We start from the raw sequence: 15,618 nt of genomic DNA, 5'->3' as shown, positions 1-15,618 counted from the left end.
ACTGAAGAGTCGTCCAAAGGGAGGAATGAGTTCCAGTCTGTGGCAGCCATAGACAGTCAAAGAAAGGTTGCAGCTAACTATGAAATAGCGGATGTGGGCCTACTGTTTGTTTAATTCTCCATGGGATGACAGCCTACTGTGATATAGCCTACCTAGATATCACCTACTGTACATGCTTTCATCTATTCTCTGAAAAGAACATGACCCAGAAGTGTTTAAATAAATATTCCAATCCTGTCCCATTTATTTTAGATTGACAGTTACTTTTAGGAGGGAGTGTGTAATATGTGTTGAAAAAATGTTGAAAAACATTTTGTTTTTTGGATAACATTAAATATATTTCCTACATATCCTAGCCCTATGTCATTGTCTTATGTCCTTGTTGTGGCCTATAAACAGGAAATCATAGCCTTTGCTAAAGTGCTGAGTTTGAAGCGACTTGCCTCTCACTGTCAATTAAGCTTTGAGTCGTCATTTCGATTGCTAAGACAATCAGTAACAAATTCCCCACTTCTATGTTGCTACTTGATCCTGTATCGAATTTGTTTTGACTGTTATCTGTCTCTCACCCCAGACCGAATAACCCTATCATACCTCCATCGTATTTCACTAAACAACAGACATTGACTCATCAGCGGCTGTCGGTTGGACTTCTCTTTGTGGTTTACTCCGCCCCCGCGTGCACTCGGTCTGCGCGGGTACTGACAGCTCGGCTGCTTCAACCGGAGAAGCTCTCCATGCCACAACAGACCGAAGCCGTGCGCGCTGCCTCACCACACCGGTCAAATGCGGCTTTATTTCCTTACAACTTTCACAACTGACACTCATGTCTCCGCCAGGCTACTGTCGGTAACGCTACACTGAGTTGAAAATCCAGTGCTTTGATTTCGTGCTCAGTGCAAAAACGGCATTTTCTGTCAAACGACTATGGTTTCGCAGTGGAGTTATATCAAACCTCTTTGCATTAAAGTGTGGATCTGTCTTCTCAGCTGTGCTGCGTTGAGGACACTCAGTATACCAAATAATGAAGGTAGGATGCACATTACTTTCCTGTCATTTTGTGTTTGACACTGATGCCCTGTTACGCGCGGGGTCCATTTAAAAAGTACTCCGGAGCATGTGGGTACGGATCAGGGCACAGGCTGTATTGAAACCTGTATTTGACACATGTCTAACGATTTTATTTGGAAGTGTGGCAAAAATGTCTTGTTCATTCACATATATTTGCCTGTAACGATGGCTATTTGGTCTAATTCAACGGTTGTCACCTAGCCTACCCGAAACGGATGATAAAACTGCCTCTACAGAACAGGTTTCGTCTGCGCGTATTGTAGCCGTTGCATCTGAATGATTAGGTCACACGCAGTGTTAAAAGTTCTTGTTAGATATTACTCCCCTGCTCTTGAGGTAGTCGACAATACTTCTTCATGCTTCGTATCGGATCAAAGGAAAGTGCCTCAGTGTGTCGCCAACCTAAAGTTCAAATGTCACCACGTGTGGTTAGCCATATGGTTGACTCATTCAGAAGTGCGATAACGGCGCGTCCCCTTGATAACGATGTCCAGGAACATGTTCTTGCCGGGTCCATAAAACCTCGCCTACCTTTGCGCTTTTTGATTACTGCCGAAAATACGACAAAGCGCGTTCCCTACTGTTTAGGGAAGTGCAAATGTAGAAAGGCTAATAGTTCATCAACATGAATAGACGATTAATTCATTAAAATTATTATAAGGCAAAATAAGTGAATGCGATGGCATTGATGAGAATAAATGATAAGTACTGTGCGTGTAACAACATAGTACTTTGTAGCAGTAAGATAAACACCATTTAAAAGTGTCCATGTGAACATTGGTCGGATGCTGATAATGAAATTAAAACCTTTTTTTACTCAAGATGTCATTGTGTGACTCCAAATTCCTATTTTATGTTTTGCAGAAGGAATATATTCAGCAATGTGTAAATATACGGTTCTTTGAGCCTGGTGCATTGTTGTGCATTCATAAATGAAAAACTCACTCATATATAGATGAGGTAGTGATTTTGTTATGTGCATTTCACAGTATTTCTATAATTTGTCTGTGTTAATATTTATACTTGAATAATCATGATAGTCCTGGCTTGGCACCACTGGTGTTTAGAAGTTTAAGACAGTGACTTAGGGTCATGACTTCAGGCCTTCCACTTTTACAGTAAGTTGGACTGAGTTGGAAATAATCTATAGGTTGAATATACACGTTAAGTGTTCACATTATGTGCAACATCTTTCATAGGGTTGTGTGAATTTGGTGTTTTTTTTTTATCTTTTGTTTTGTTTTAAATTTGTTATGATCATGTTCTCAGACTTAGAAGTCAGAGTGGCGGCAGCATAAAGGCAGCAGTATGCCTTTTGCATGTCTAAACTACGGTGGCGACAAGACAAAGACAAGACAAAGACCGCATGACTGAGACAGTCGTTAATCGCAATATAACAAAATGCCAAGTCTCACCATAATCATAACTACCAGAATCATTTCTTTGATGCCTTCAATAGCAGTTTGATGTCATTTCATAACATACTGCAATATTATATAACTTAATAATAGTAAGGCACATGTCAATTTCCCTTTTTTTATATATATATAGAAATATATTTAGTTATTGTTTGATATTTGCCTTCTCAGGACTTGGTGCAGTTCAAGAGAGGATTTAAATGAGCAGTTTAAATGAGACAGCATATGGATAATGCACAGCAGGCTGACAGCAAAGTGATTGATTATAGGGCGGCAATGCTTCACTGACACCGACAGACAGCAGGTTGGGCCAGAATCCCTCTGCCAATACGGACACTACGTTGACCTAAAGAGAGGGAGAGAGAAAAGAGAGAAAAAAGAGAGAGAGAAGGAGAACAACCGCCTCTTTAAATGAGCTCTGTCTGCCTGCGACTCCCTTACCCACCGGGCACAAGCTGCCGGACGGGACGGCCGCACTTTTCTGTCTATATCGGGGGAAACTCCACAACAGAAACCCATTTATGGAACTCCACACAGCTGCTGGCTTCTCAGAGGCCGCATTCCAGCAGCATGTTTGCTCTTTAGGGGAAATGGTTCTGTTTTTGAGTGTTTCAATAACAAAGTATCCCTGGGTTGTGTTCAAATTTGTTGTAATTTCTTTTTTTTTTTTTTTTACACACGGTAATGGGTCAGCCTGGAGATGTCAACAACAGAAGATAATTTCCATATCTAGCTTCTGTAGAAACTGCAAGATGAGACCAAATTTTAAGTTTCCAATTTATTAATTTGTTTATTGATCTACTTTAGTAGATCTACTTTGCTTTTGTGAAAAATCTTCGAGTTGGAGGGACAGTACATCGAACAAGTAGTGCTAGAGAGTGGACAACAGTGCAGCGCAGCACAGCGCAGAATTAACTGTGTCTTTGTTCCAGCCAGTCTTTCCTCCATCGCCTGATGGACACTACCCCCCGACAGTGATCTAGTTCAGCACTCACTACTTCTGCTGTTGTTCTAATTAGGCCTTTGTGCTTTTCCTCAGGACACATTTTATTTTAAGTAGAACAATGCACATCAATGTCTGTCATTCAAGTGGTGTGCTTACACACACACACACACACACACACACACACACACACACATACAGAGACACACACACACAGTCACACACACACACACACACACACACACAGAGACCCCATTTAGCAAGGACTGATTGCTACATGTAGGATTTGTAAGGTTTGAAATGACGGGGTTGTCTGAGAGTATGGACTGGTTTGCCTACTGCGTGCAGTGCAGCGTACAGTGTGAGATTTTGCTGGACGGCACATTGTCCCTCCAGGCACCCGTGTAGCCGTGTCCATACAGTACTTTTTCATTCTCTCCCATTCTTCCCATTACATCTCTGTTATCAATGAAAACCTACAATATGTATCAAAGTTATTCCCACTCTCAGGCAGAGGTCCAGGGCACACGCATGGCCATCTCTAAGCGGTGCACTGAAACACGTATGGCCATCTCTAAGCGGTGCATTGTAACACGTATGGCCATCTCTAAGCGGTGCATTGTAACACGTATGGCCATCTCTAAGCGGTGCGTTGTAACACGTATGGCCATCTCTAAGCGGTTCGTTGTAACACGTAGTTTATGGCCATCTCTAAGCAGCGCATCCTAACACGTATGGCCATCTCTAAATGCTGCGTTGTAACACCTATGGCCATCTCTAAACGCCGCGACGTTGTCTGTGGCTGCTGGAGGCTTCCTGCGGCCCCTTCATGCGTGACCGGCGTTATCGTATGTTAATGGAGGTGGTCTGGGCGGCGCCAGCCGTAATTGCTGTGCGTGGGAGAGGGGGGGGGGGCCATTAACCGCGACGCAGTGCCAGGGACCTCCGGCCGCCACAGCTGAGCCCGACTGATTGGATCGTGCAGAAAGGTCACACCAGGAAGCACGCTCGGCTGATGGGCCATGAGTGAATTGATCAGCGGAGTGTAGCACACAAATGTTTGGACCGAGCCAACACTCGTGCACTCCAGGGTTGTGCACAATTCGAATTGCAATTCTGCTTCCTGTTTGCTACCTCAATTTAAATGCAAGTGAAATTCAAGAATTTTATTGGAATTTAAGAGCCAGTTTCAATTCAATTCTGGAATTTTGCACAAGCCTGATCATAAATGACACTTCAGCTCAGGTAGTGGTGGGTAGTAAACTTGAGGGAATGTGCAGTAAACTCAGGCACCCATACTGCTGTGAATGGGATGTGCTGTGTATGGATATGGTTATAAGGACTGAGTAAGTAGAATGTGACATTTAGTACTTGTGAAATAAAATGGTATTAAAACCCTTACATTAATTCAACAAATTATACTCAAGGCAATGGAGGATGTCATTTAAATTATACTCTCATTTTGTGCTGGTTGTATGAGTGAGGATGCCAATGAAAGTGTGTGACTGATTGCTGTTGTCTTTGTACGTTAGACCAATGCGAGTGTGTGAGAGGCTTGGCTGGTGTTGTTGCCAGCTCTCGCTTTTAGTCCTTTTGAAAGCGGGGTGTATCAAAATAGTTTTTGAAATGGAGACTTTTTCCTCAGCAGACCTGCAGTCGTGTTTTGAAAGTGGTGCGCTGAATCGAGAGCCTCGCAAGGCAACTTAATATGTCCTCTTTTCTCTTTGTGCCTTTCTGCAGTGAATTTACTGGATTCTCGGTCTGTGATGGGTGACGACGGATGGATAGCCTACCCAAAGAACGGGGTAAGTTTCACGGTCCAGCCACACCGCAGGCGGCATTAACACACAGTCCGGACGCGTCTCAAGGTCTCACTTTCCCCCTGAGTGCAGGCTCAGACAAGCCCCAAAGTGAAAAATAATGGACTATTCGTCAGAGCATATGACCTTTCCTTGTCTTCTGGACCCATCAGGTTTACATAGCGCCTTGAAAATACAGTACACTGCTCGATTTCATGTGCATTTTTAACGGTGTGTTGCTCTCGTGTTACTTTTACACAAATGTGAAAAAAAAAATAATTTTTTTAAACTATATTTAAACATGACCTGTAAGGAGAACCTAGAATCAGTAAACAGTATCGATGCTATATGTGTTTAACATTACATTTTAGCCTGCATATTTAAACAGAAAACACATACACAAAATGTATGGTCATTAAAAGTCCAAAGAGGATGCAGGTCTGCCCAATTTGACATTTTGCTTTAATGTTGTGGGCATGAGGCTGCCTGATCTGGAAATAAATGTTCACCGGTGAAGAGGTAAATCTCAGGAGGGTTTCTCAGCAGTGTATTGTGTATGCCTTGCAGTGTCTTTGTGCGTGTGGGAGTGAAGCTCTCTGGGTTGTGTACAGTGGATGTCTGTCAGCGCTGCGTTGCTCGTTCTCGCCGCTGTTTCAGGGGCCGCGGCGTGTAAGCGCCGGGCCCAGCTGGCGTCGAGTCCTTTGTTGTTGCTGGAGCTCAAACAGCTCGCGGCTCCGGCGGTCCTATCGCGGCGCGGTGCGGCGCGGCGCGGCTTCCTGTGGCGGAGCCCGGGCCGTCTCCAGCTCATTGTGTAGCTTCAATAATGCAGCTTCTCCCACAATAAAAAGGGCCTTTTTCACTCTCCAGCTATGCAGCACCGCTGCACCTGTTCTGGCACATGATGAATATCCCACACGGTTTTGAAAAGGGACGTGGAAACCTGACCCCCGGGTGTGGGCAGCCGGGCGAGATGTAGCGTTTATGACACGAGAGAGAGAGCTCATCAGTCACACGGCGATGAGAGCGTGTCCCCATCACAAACTTACAGGGGGAACTGTCCCCCGAGCGAACTGCTGGTGTTTCAGGCGAGCGGCCACCACTGCTGAATAATGACGTAATGCTGCAACAGTGTGTCATTAGTGAACACAAAAGCAGGCCGTGCCACCAAAAGTGATGTATGACTGCAGCTCAGCATTAGTTAGCATTTGGAAATGTTAACATATTCTCATTTGCATCCACTGAGAGGCGGTAAGGTCATACAGTAACTTTAGCGCAGAACATTTAAATAATTTTTAAAAGAAAATAAATGCTTATTTCATAGGAAGCGACTTCAGAGCTGTGCATTAGATATGACATCTGCTCTGATCCTGCATGCCCACACTGATTTGGTGTATTATTTAGGGATTGCATTTCTCTTCAGTTGACTGTGTGCAATTTGTTTAATTAGGTCAGTGGAATCTGTAACAGATGCCGCTGACAAACGATGGGCTTTAGATTCCCCGACTTCAAAGCACACCACTGACTGAACGGTTACCTTGGCAGAAACAGTGGATGGGTGAAGCCCACCAAAAGAGAAAAAAAAGACAGAAGACATTTTTACCCCCCCCCCCCCCCCATTTCCACCACTTGCTTTCTGTCTTTCTGAACTGTTCTGAGGGTGTTGGGCTGAGCCCAGCTTTTCCAAATCAACCAGACGATTTGCCGGAGCTCAGCTAAATCCTGGCTTTGTGCTGGCCGAGGGTGCCCGCTGCCCCCCCCCCCCCCCCCCTCCCCCCTTCCCCAACACACACACACACCCACACACTTCCTTTGCTGAAGGGGAATGACACGTACCTGACCCCCACTGTTAAAGCCTCTTCATACCCTAACATTACCTCTGTGCTGAGGGGGAGGTGGGCTAAAAACAGCTGAGAGAGTGAGAAAGAGAGAGAGAAAGAAAGAGAGCGGGAGAGAGAGAAAAAGAGAGCGGGAGAGAGAGAGAGGGAGACCAACATGCGTGTATTTATTCTTGCTGAGGGTTTTGAAGTTGGCTGTGTGTCACGGCAGGGCATCCATTTCCCTGTGTCCCCAGCCGAGGCCAGCCTCACCTGTGACAGGGGAACAGCAGGTGTGTGTGTGTGTGTGTGTGTGTGTGTGTGTGTGTGTGGTGGAGGGGGCGGGAATGGACGCTAATGATGTGTTATGGGGATGGAGTCCTATGGGGTTAGAGCAGAGCACACTCTCCATTTCTCTCTCTCTCTCTCTCTCTCTCTCTCTCTCTCTCCCTCTTTCACTCTGAGTGGGTGATGAGGGGTGAGGTGGGGGAAGGAAAGGCTCAGTGTGTGTGAGTGTGTGCATTTGTGGGGCAAAGGGTTAGTGTGGACTCATTATTGAGTGTTGTGTATGTGTGTGTGTGTGTGCATGAGAGAGAGAGAGAGAGAGAGAGAGAGAGAGAGAGAGAGAGAGAGAGAGAGAGAGAGAGAGAGAGAGAGAGAGAGAGAGAGAGAGAGAGAGAGAGAGAGAGAGAATGTGTGTACTGTGCTGGTGTAAATTGAGGCATTGAGGTAAGCTGGTATGTGTGTGTGTGTGTGTGCCAGTGTGTGGGTGTGTGTTTGAGATGTTGCAGTGAAGAGACCTTTGCGCAAACATGTGTGTTTAGAGCGTCCTGGTGTCAGCGCTGCGGCTGATTCGACATGACCTGGAAGTGTTCATGCAGTGTGTGTGTGTGTGTGTGTGTGTGTGAGTGTGTGTGTGTGTGTGTGTGTGTGTGTGTGTGTTTCTGAATGCGGCCGTACCTGCCTACAGTGTGTGTGTGTGAGTGTCTGGAAGCGGCCATGCCTGCCTACAATGTGTATGTGTGAGTGTGTGTGTGTGTGTGTGTATCTGGAAGCGGCCATGCCTGCCTACAGTGAGTGTCCACCATGCCCTGGTCTCAGGGGAGCCATAATAATGACAGAGAGAAAGAGAGAGACAGGGACAGAAAAGTGCAGTGGAGATAGAGAGAGAGGAGAGAGAGAGAGAGAGAGAGGAGAGGGAGAGAGAGAGAGAGGAGGGAGAGGGAGAGGGAGAGGGAGAGAGAGAGAAAGGAACTCAGTAGGCAAGAGATGAGAGAGAGAGGAGAGAGAGAGAGCGAGCAGTGGAACTGGACAGAGAGAGAGAGAGAGAGGAACTCAGTAGGCAAGAGATGAGAGAGAGAGGAGAGAGAGAGAGCGAGCAGTGGAACTGGACAGAGAGAGACGGAGTGGGGAATAGAGGAACTCAGTAGGATGAGAGATGAATGGATGGATAGAAAACAAAGTGATAGAGGGGGAGTAGCGGAGGAGAAGAATGGCTGCATAGAGGATGTGCCGAGGAAGAAAGGAATGGAGGCCGAGCTGTCCTCAAAGATGCCTGTTGGGAAATGAAACCCTGGATGCAATACGGATTTCATCACACTTCCCTACAGTTACACACAATACTAATACAATGCAAGCACATAGATGGGGTCCTTTAGAAATGTAGTTTGCACCAGAATGGTAAACTGTGCTGTTTTTTTTTTCATGATTATGGACACTACAGAGAGATGCCTGTGTGAAAGATAGGGAGGAATTGAGCCCCATGACTGTGAGTGAGTAATGAGTAAAATATAGTGATAATCAGTCTCAAATGGCATTGGTACATAAACTCACATAGAAATTAATCACTTTTGAAGCAAACTGCGCACATATTACATTCTTTAAATTTCCCTCGAGATATTTTAGATGTGTTCTGTCTGTTGTATACAGCTCTCAGGTGACAGATGCCATTCCATAACTGTCAGCGTTTGCGTGACAGAATATCCAATAGGGTTCAGACAAGGTTAATATTTATGACAGAGAGAGAGAGAGAGAGACAGAGAGAGAGAGAGACAGAGAGAGAGAAAGAGAGGAGTAAGTGTACTATATCCAACCTGAGGCCTGCAGAGCCATGCTGGTCCCAGTGTAGGGAGACAAATCCTATTAGAGATGATCAACCAGGGGCCAGGAAAAGGTTGGACGCGGCTTACAGACAGCTTCCTCAGGCTTCAGCAAGAACAGAGGACTGGAGGACTGAAGAGGCTATTTGGAAAACAAATACAAAAACATCTCATGTCAATATCAGTAATTACTGTTATTTGCAAGAGTAATTGGGAAGGAAACATCCTCATTAAGTATGCCGTAAATCTGGAAGTGTTTTTGCTAAATATTGAGAGCAAGTACTGTACAATGATTGACTTTAACCACATTCAATGATAACTTGTCCAAAAAAAGAGAGATGCAGATTATTTATAGTATGCATTTAATTAAAAGTAACATTTTCATGTATTGCCTCTGTGACAGTCTAGTCTAGACAGATTTATGGCAGAACAAGTAGGCTGCCTTTGCAACTGGATGTGTGAAGCATATTGAAGTAACCATTAAAGTATGTTGGTGAGGCACTATATTTTAAACTGGATGCACATATGTACAGTATGTACAATGCCCCTTTGAAAGCTGCATGATGTGGACTAACTCTTTGAAAGCCGTGCATGTGTTTGCCATTGTATCCGCCAGCGTGTTTATGTCCTTAGAGAATGTGTTCCAAATCACTTTTTATTTAAATCCACCGTGTTTTATTATGTGCCCAAGCACCCATGTTATCATACAAGATTTTAATAACCGACAGTGCTCTGCATGCGTTGGACTGGCCGTTATTTGCATGCAGACAAGCCTGTGTAATTTACTAGATCATAGTCGCGTGGACTTGAACACATTATGCTAATATGAAAGGAAGCCATTTGCTGTGGTTCACGGAGATGCTTTATAACTGTGTCGTCTTTAACGCGATGCATTAAAGCACCTCGGCCGACTGCGCGAGAGAAAGTCCTGTGTTTATCACGGGGAGGGGAAGCATGAATGAGTTTCAAAGAGCCTTAATGGGACAGACGAGCACGTGGCTGCCTGAAATAAATGGAGAAGTTGCCATGAATGGCAGCAGAGAATCTGCTAATGCTGTATTCTGTTATTTATGTGACATTTTTACACATGCACACAAACGTTATTTGTGTGACATTTTTTGCTTAGAGATGTGGTTAAAAGGATACGAGGATAATTGAGAAAGTGTGCAGTGTTTTGAAATGTGGATGTGCATAATTTGATCATGGGCGATTGCGTATATGTGTGATTTGAATTGCATAAGCTTAATATGGCACCTGGAAATGGAGTGAAAGGTCACACTTTATTGTTTTATTTAGATTTCACACTTGAAATATAAATTATGGTAAAATATTTATGCACTTGTTCAAGCATATATGCATAGATATTTGGGCTTATGAAAAGCACATCTTGAAAAAAAACACTCAAAGCTTGGCTCTCTCTGAAGCCGTTAGTGTCTTTTCATGCACAAAACCACACCACTGAGTCTTTTTGTACTGACTACTTCACATGATGGATGTGAGCTCTATGTCAGTGCATGGTGAAGTACTCTAAGAACTCTGAATAGTGTGCGTAGCATTCTGTTCTGCATTTGATCTCTGTTCAGTCTATGGCACACACCGCTGTCTCTTATAATATATGACACCACTATATTATATGTTTAATGGCCTGCATGACCATCATGGAGAGTTTTTTTGTATACAAAAAGATTATTGGTTTAGACCCGTCTTTACTGAACTGAGATTTTGGAAGGCATCCAGAGCTGTCTTTCCCTTCATCTGCCCCTGGAAGGTCTGTGTTGGGACAAACTAGCTTCGGTTTAGAGCAACGCACATGGAAAGAGTTAGCCTGAAGTTGGGCAGTATTTCTATTAGTGAGGGAGTCATGCAACCTCATTTCTTTTGCATTGAGGGTCAATTCTAATTGGATTCTAGTCATTTTGGCTTCTTGGTTTATTTTACTTTCCAAATAGTACACTATTAATATTTACATAACAACTATTTTAGTTTTTTTAACCAGTTTTATTTTTTTAATTATTTATCACAATTATTATTATTATTATTATTATTATTATTATTATTAGCAGTAGTACTAATATTTCTACATATTCTTTTCTCTGTTCTTATTTTATTATTATTAATTCTACTATTGTATTTATCATTCTTATTATTTTACTTGTATTTTTCATGTGGAAAACTAGGGGTTTTCTCTCAATGCGTTTCCTCAGGCATTTAAAAAAAATATTCAATACATATACCATTTTGGCCACGAGAACAACTAATAGGCTAATATGTAGCTTTGATGTTCAATAATAATGCCATATAAAATTGTATTTGCCTTTCTCATCTTAGTGACACATTCACAGATTCACTGATCCATTTTTCTTATGCAAGATCACAAAATAAGTTATACTGTATGGAGGAATTATTCAAATATGAATGGATCTAGAAATGAAAGGAAATTCTCCTTCGAACCGATTTTGACTGCTTGCAGTAGTTGAAAAAGTGAACGTGAATGAGTAAAAAAAGATATTTACTTGCACTGATGCTTTTGCTGCTACAAAGAAATTCTGAAGAGAAAGCTGCTCTCTTTCAAAAATAGTGTTTTTGTACGGTGATGTCACTGAGAACTGTCTCATATTATCAGCCTGAAAAGTTCAGAGCCCCAAGCAATGTCCACTCTGTGAGTCTCCCGTTACAAAGCAGACACTGACACAATGCCAAGGTAGGGCCACTATACCCTCCGCCTGAGCAGCCTGAGAAAGCAGGAGCAAACACTAAAGGAGACACAGGGGGAATCAAAAAAAGGGGGAGAAAGAAAGAATTAGAGAAAGAAAGAAATGAAAGAAAAAATGAAAGAAAGAAAGAAAGTAAGAAAGAAAAAAGAAAGAATGAAATATCTACATTCTGACTGAATGCCTAACATTCTAGATCTGAATAAAGTATCTATCTAGCTAAATATATATATATATATATTGAAGTAATGAACCTATGTGTTGTCAGTCACTTTCGAATGCTGTGAGAACAGTGTCCAGTATATCTTCAGTTTATCTCCAAAAGGTCTGTTTTTACTCTGGGAAATTCACTCATGCCCTGGAAATACTGAGACAGCCAAAATGTGACAAACTGTCCTCTTTTTCTGAAAACATTTGTATAGTTGTTATTATCCTTTGTGTATGAAGGCAGATGCTCTGATTCTCTAGAATTAGTTGTCTTAACAGAACAATAATTTTCAAATCTACTATCCCTTATCTGTGTGCTAGCTCCGTGTGTAATTGTATATTCACTTTTTGTCTGTGGATAAAAAGAAGGTTGAGTCTGACAAATAAGAATAGAAGCAGTTTGACAGTTTCGACAGTTTTTCGACTGGTGGTGAATTTGAATGCTTCCTGGAGGGGTTACACACCATGGGTGTTAGGCCAACTCTGGCATTAGTCTCTTTGTCTCCTTTTACATCATCAACTTATACCTACCTAGAAAAAGCCAAAATGGCGGTCAGCTGTAAAACGATAGAAAGATAGATATATAGATACAGCATATTAAACAAACAGGACGACGACCACTGACGATGGAAATTGAGTCGCTTGGATGTTTGTGCATCATCTTGGCCGTAGGATGGATGGAATTTGCTCTCAATTGTTTGGTCTGGAGCCTTTTGGCTTGTAGGGCTAGAGGCCTACTGCATGACATCATGAAATAACATATCAAAGACCTCTGTTTTCAAGTTGATAGATAGATAGATAGATAGATAGATAGATAGATAGATAGATAGATAGAAATAATTGTCATTGTAAGCAGACCCAACAAAAAAACTAGAGGTGAAGCTCCATTTGGTGTATAGGGAAATGTCTTAATGTCTTAGTTTTAAAAATGTACACAAGTTAATGATAATATAATAATATAATAACACTAATACAATAAAATAATAATCTGCCAGAGCTCTACCGGATCCCCACCACGTCTGGCCCAGAGTTAGCTGTTGTCTGGCTAATGACTATCACTGCCTAATGGCTATCTGTAATCACTGCCTAATCCTTGTTCCTTGTGCCATTTCCCCCACAGTGGGAAGAGATCGGAGAGGTGGATGAGAACTACGCCCCCATCCACACGTACCAGGTGTGCAAAGTGATGGAGCACAACCAGAACAATTGGCTGCAGACCAACTGGATCCTGAATGAGGGGGCGCAGCGTGTGTTTGTGGAGCTCAAGTTCACGCTGCGCGACTGCAACAGCCTGCCCGGCGGCCTGGGCACCTGCAAGGAGACCTTTAACATGTACTACTACGAGTCCAACGACGAGGAGGGCCGCATGGTGCGCGAGAGCCAGTACACCAAGATCGACACCATCGCCGCTGACGAGAGCTTCACCGAGCTGGACCTGGGTGACCGGGTCATGAAGCTGAACACGGAGGTGAGGGACGTCGGCCCGCTGACCAAGAAGGGCTTCTACCTGGCCTTCCAAGACCTGGGCGCCTGCATCGCTCTGGTGTCCGTGCGCGTCTTCTACAAAAAGTGTCCTTTTCTTGTCCGCAACCTGGCCCTCTTCCCGGACACGATAACTGGGTCGGACTCCTCACAGCTCCTGGAGGTGTCGGGGGCTTGTGTCAACAACTCGGTGGCTGAGGACGTACCCAGAATGCACTGCAGCGCAGAAGGGGAGTGGCTGGTGCCCATCGGGAGGTGTGTGTGCCAGGCGGGCTTTGAGGAAGTTAATGGCTCCTGTCAAGGTTGGTCAACATCTTCATTATTTTGCCAATGATGGCACAGTCTCCTGTGTTTGAAACACACACACACACACACACACACACACACACACACAGCCACTCACACACACACACACACACACACACACACACACACATTCTTGCATATATTTGGAAATGAATAAGTATGGTTTTCTATGAGTGTGTAACCTTGTTCTTTGGAATGATAATAATTCTCCATTCATTAACATTCTCTCTGTATCACATAGTACAAGTACATTTCCCTAAAATACTACACATACCATTATACGTAGCATATTTGTGTGTGATGAATAGTCACAATACAGCTTGTACAGAAATGTGACCAAAATATGCATTCATTAGGCCTTAATGTAGTTATGTTTCGTATGCGGTTTTGTTATGTAGTGGATGGTAGTGAGTGAAGAGCGGCCTAATAAAGGGGGGGTGAGGCAGACGTCAGCAGGGGCAGCAGCAGCTGTTGTATGGGTGACACTTGGCCTCTCTAATGGGTTTAAGGACTCGCTGTGGAGCAGATCTCTCTCCTGCCTGTTGTTCTGCTGAGAGGCAGTGATTTCTGAAAGGCATGTCTGGCACAGGTGTCATTTGAAGACTGCAGTGGCGGGCCCTGGAGTAAGACCGCAGACTAGAGTGCTTGTTTGTTTAAGCTGAGTGTTTGTTTACGCTGCTGAGACATAAACCTTATACAGCAGCACAAAAGACGGATCATCCCTTTCAGACGCAGGCAGCGAGAGACTCATGCAGAGTCATGTTTTTAAACTCCCATGATGCACCTTAACTCCCGTGACAATTAACAGGGAGCATTTTATTTTGGAAGCATTTCCAAACACAGAGTCAAGGCCTCACACTTTGGCTGCTTTCTCAGGGATGACACATACTGTATCCAGTCATTTCCCATCAACACATAGCCAATCAGCTGCACTGATTATATTGAGGGTTCTCACAGACCTGTGTGTGTGTGTGTGTGTGTGTGTGTGTGTGTGTGTGTGTGTGTGTGTGTGTGTGTGTGTGTGTGTGTGTGTGTGTCTGTGTGTGTGGTGAAAAGACTGGGCGCTCCTGAGTGTGTGTGTGTGAGTGCGGTGGAAAGACTGGGATGTTCTGGAGTGTGTGTGTGTGTGTGTGTGTGTGTGTGTGTGTGTGTGTGTGTGAGTGCGGTGGAAAGACTGGGATGTTCCGGAGTGTGTGTGTGTGTGTGTGTGGTATGGTGGTGGTGGTATTACTAGGACACTCCTGAGTGTGTGTGGGTGCAGTGGAAAGACCAGGGCACTCCTGAGTCTCTGTCTCTCTCTCTCTCTCTCTCTCTCTCTCTCTCTTTCTGTGTGTGTGTGTGTGTGTGTGTAGTGGAAAGATGAGGTTGCGTACTGCTTGTTCAGCTTCCTCTTGTTTGCTTCCCCAGTATTGACTGAGTGATTCCCACATGCTCTGCTGCTGAGACCTTTCTGCTTGTGTTTTTTTGTGTGTTGCAGACGAGCAAAGAGCCCAAAAGTTTTCTTCTTTTCCCCTCTCCCATGTGTTTATATGCCAGGAACACAGACGGCAAGTACCGGAGATCTTCATTCCGGTTGCCATGGAAACCGAGAGACCTCTCCTCAGACTTTTTGTCGTATGCAGGGTGTATGAAAATTCACAGTTCCACTCTATAGGCCTATAGGCCACAGGTCCACTCTATAGGCCACAGTTCCACTCTATAGGCTAGGCCACAGTCCCACACTATAGGTCTATAGGTCACAGTTCTAATCTATAGGCTACAGTCCTAG

At 43.9% G+C, this 15,618-nt stretch overlaps 1 protein-coding gene across 1 annotated transcript in view; it reads left to right on the top strand.

The window, feature by feature from the left end:
* The first annotated feature begins 668 nt into the window (after positions 1 to 668).
* Positions 669 to 15,618, top strand: part of LOC121680003 (ephrin type-A receptor 5) — a 60,667-nt gene continuing 45,717 nt past the window's right edge. The window contains 3 exon segments of the mRNA XM_042059142.1: positions 669 to 1,030; positions 5,173 to 5,237; positions 13,183 to 13,846. Of these exon segments, the coding sequence (XP_041915076.1) occupies positions 928 to 1,030; positions 5,173 to 5,237; positions 13,183 to 13,846 (832 nt within the window). The 5' untranslated portion in view covers positions 669 to 927.

The sequence above is a fragment of the Alosa sapidissima genome, chromosome 13 (genome assembly GCF_018492685.1).
Source record: "Alosa sapidissima isolate fAloSap1 chromosome 13, fAloSap1.pri, whole genome shotgun sequence".
Lineage (NCBI taxonomy): Eukaryota > Metazoa > Chordata > Actinopteri > Clupeiformes > Clupeidae > Alosa > Alosa sapidissima.
This window is presented reverse-complemented; position numbering and strand designations above follow the sequence as displayed.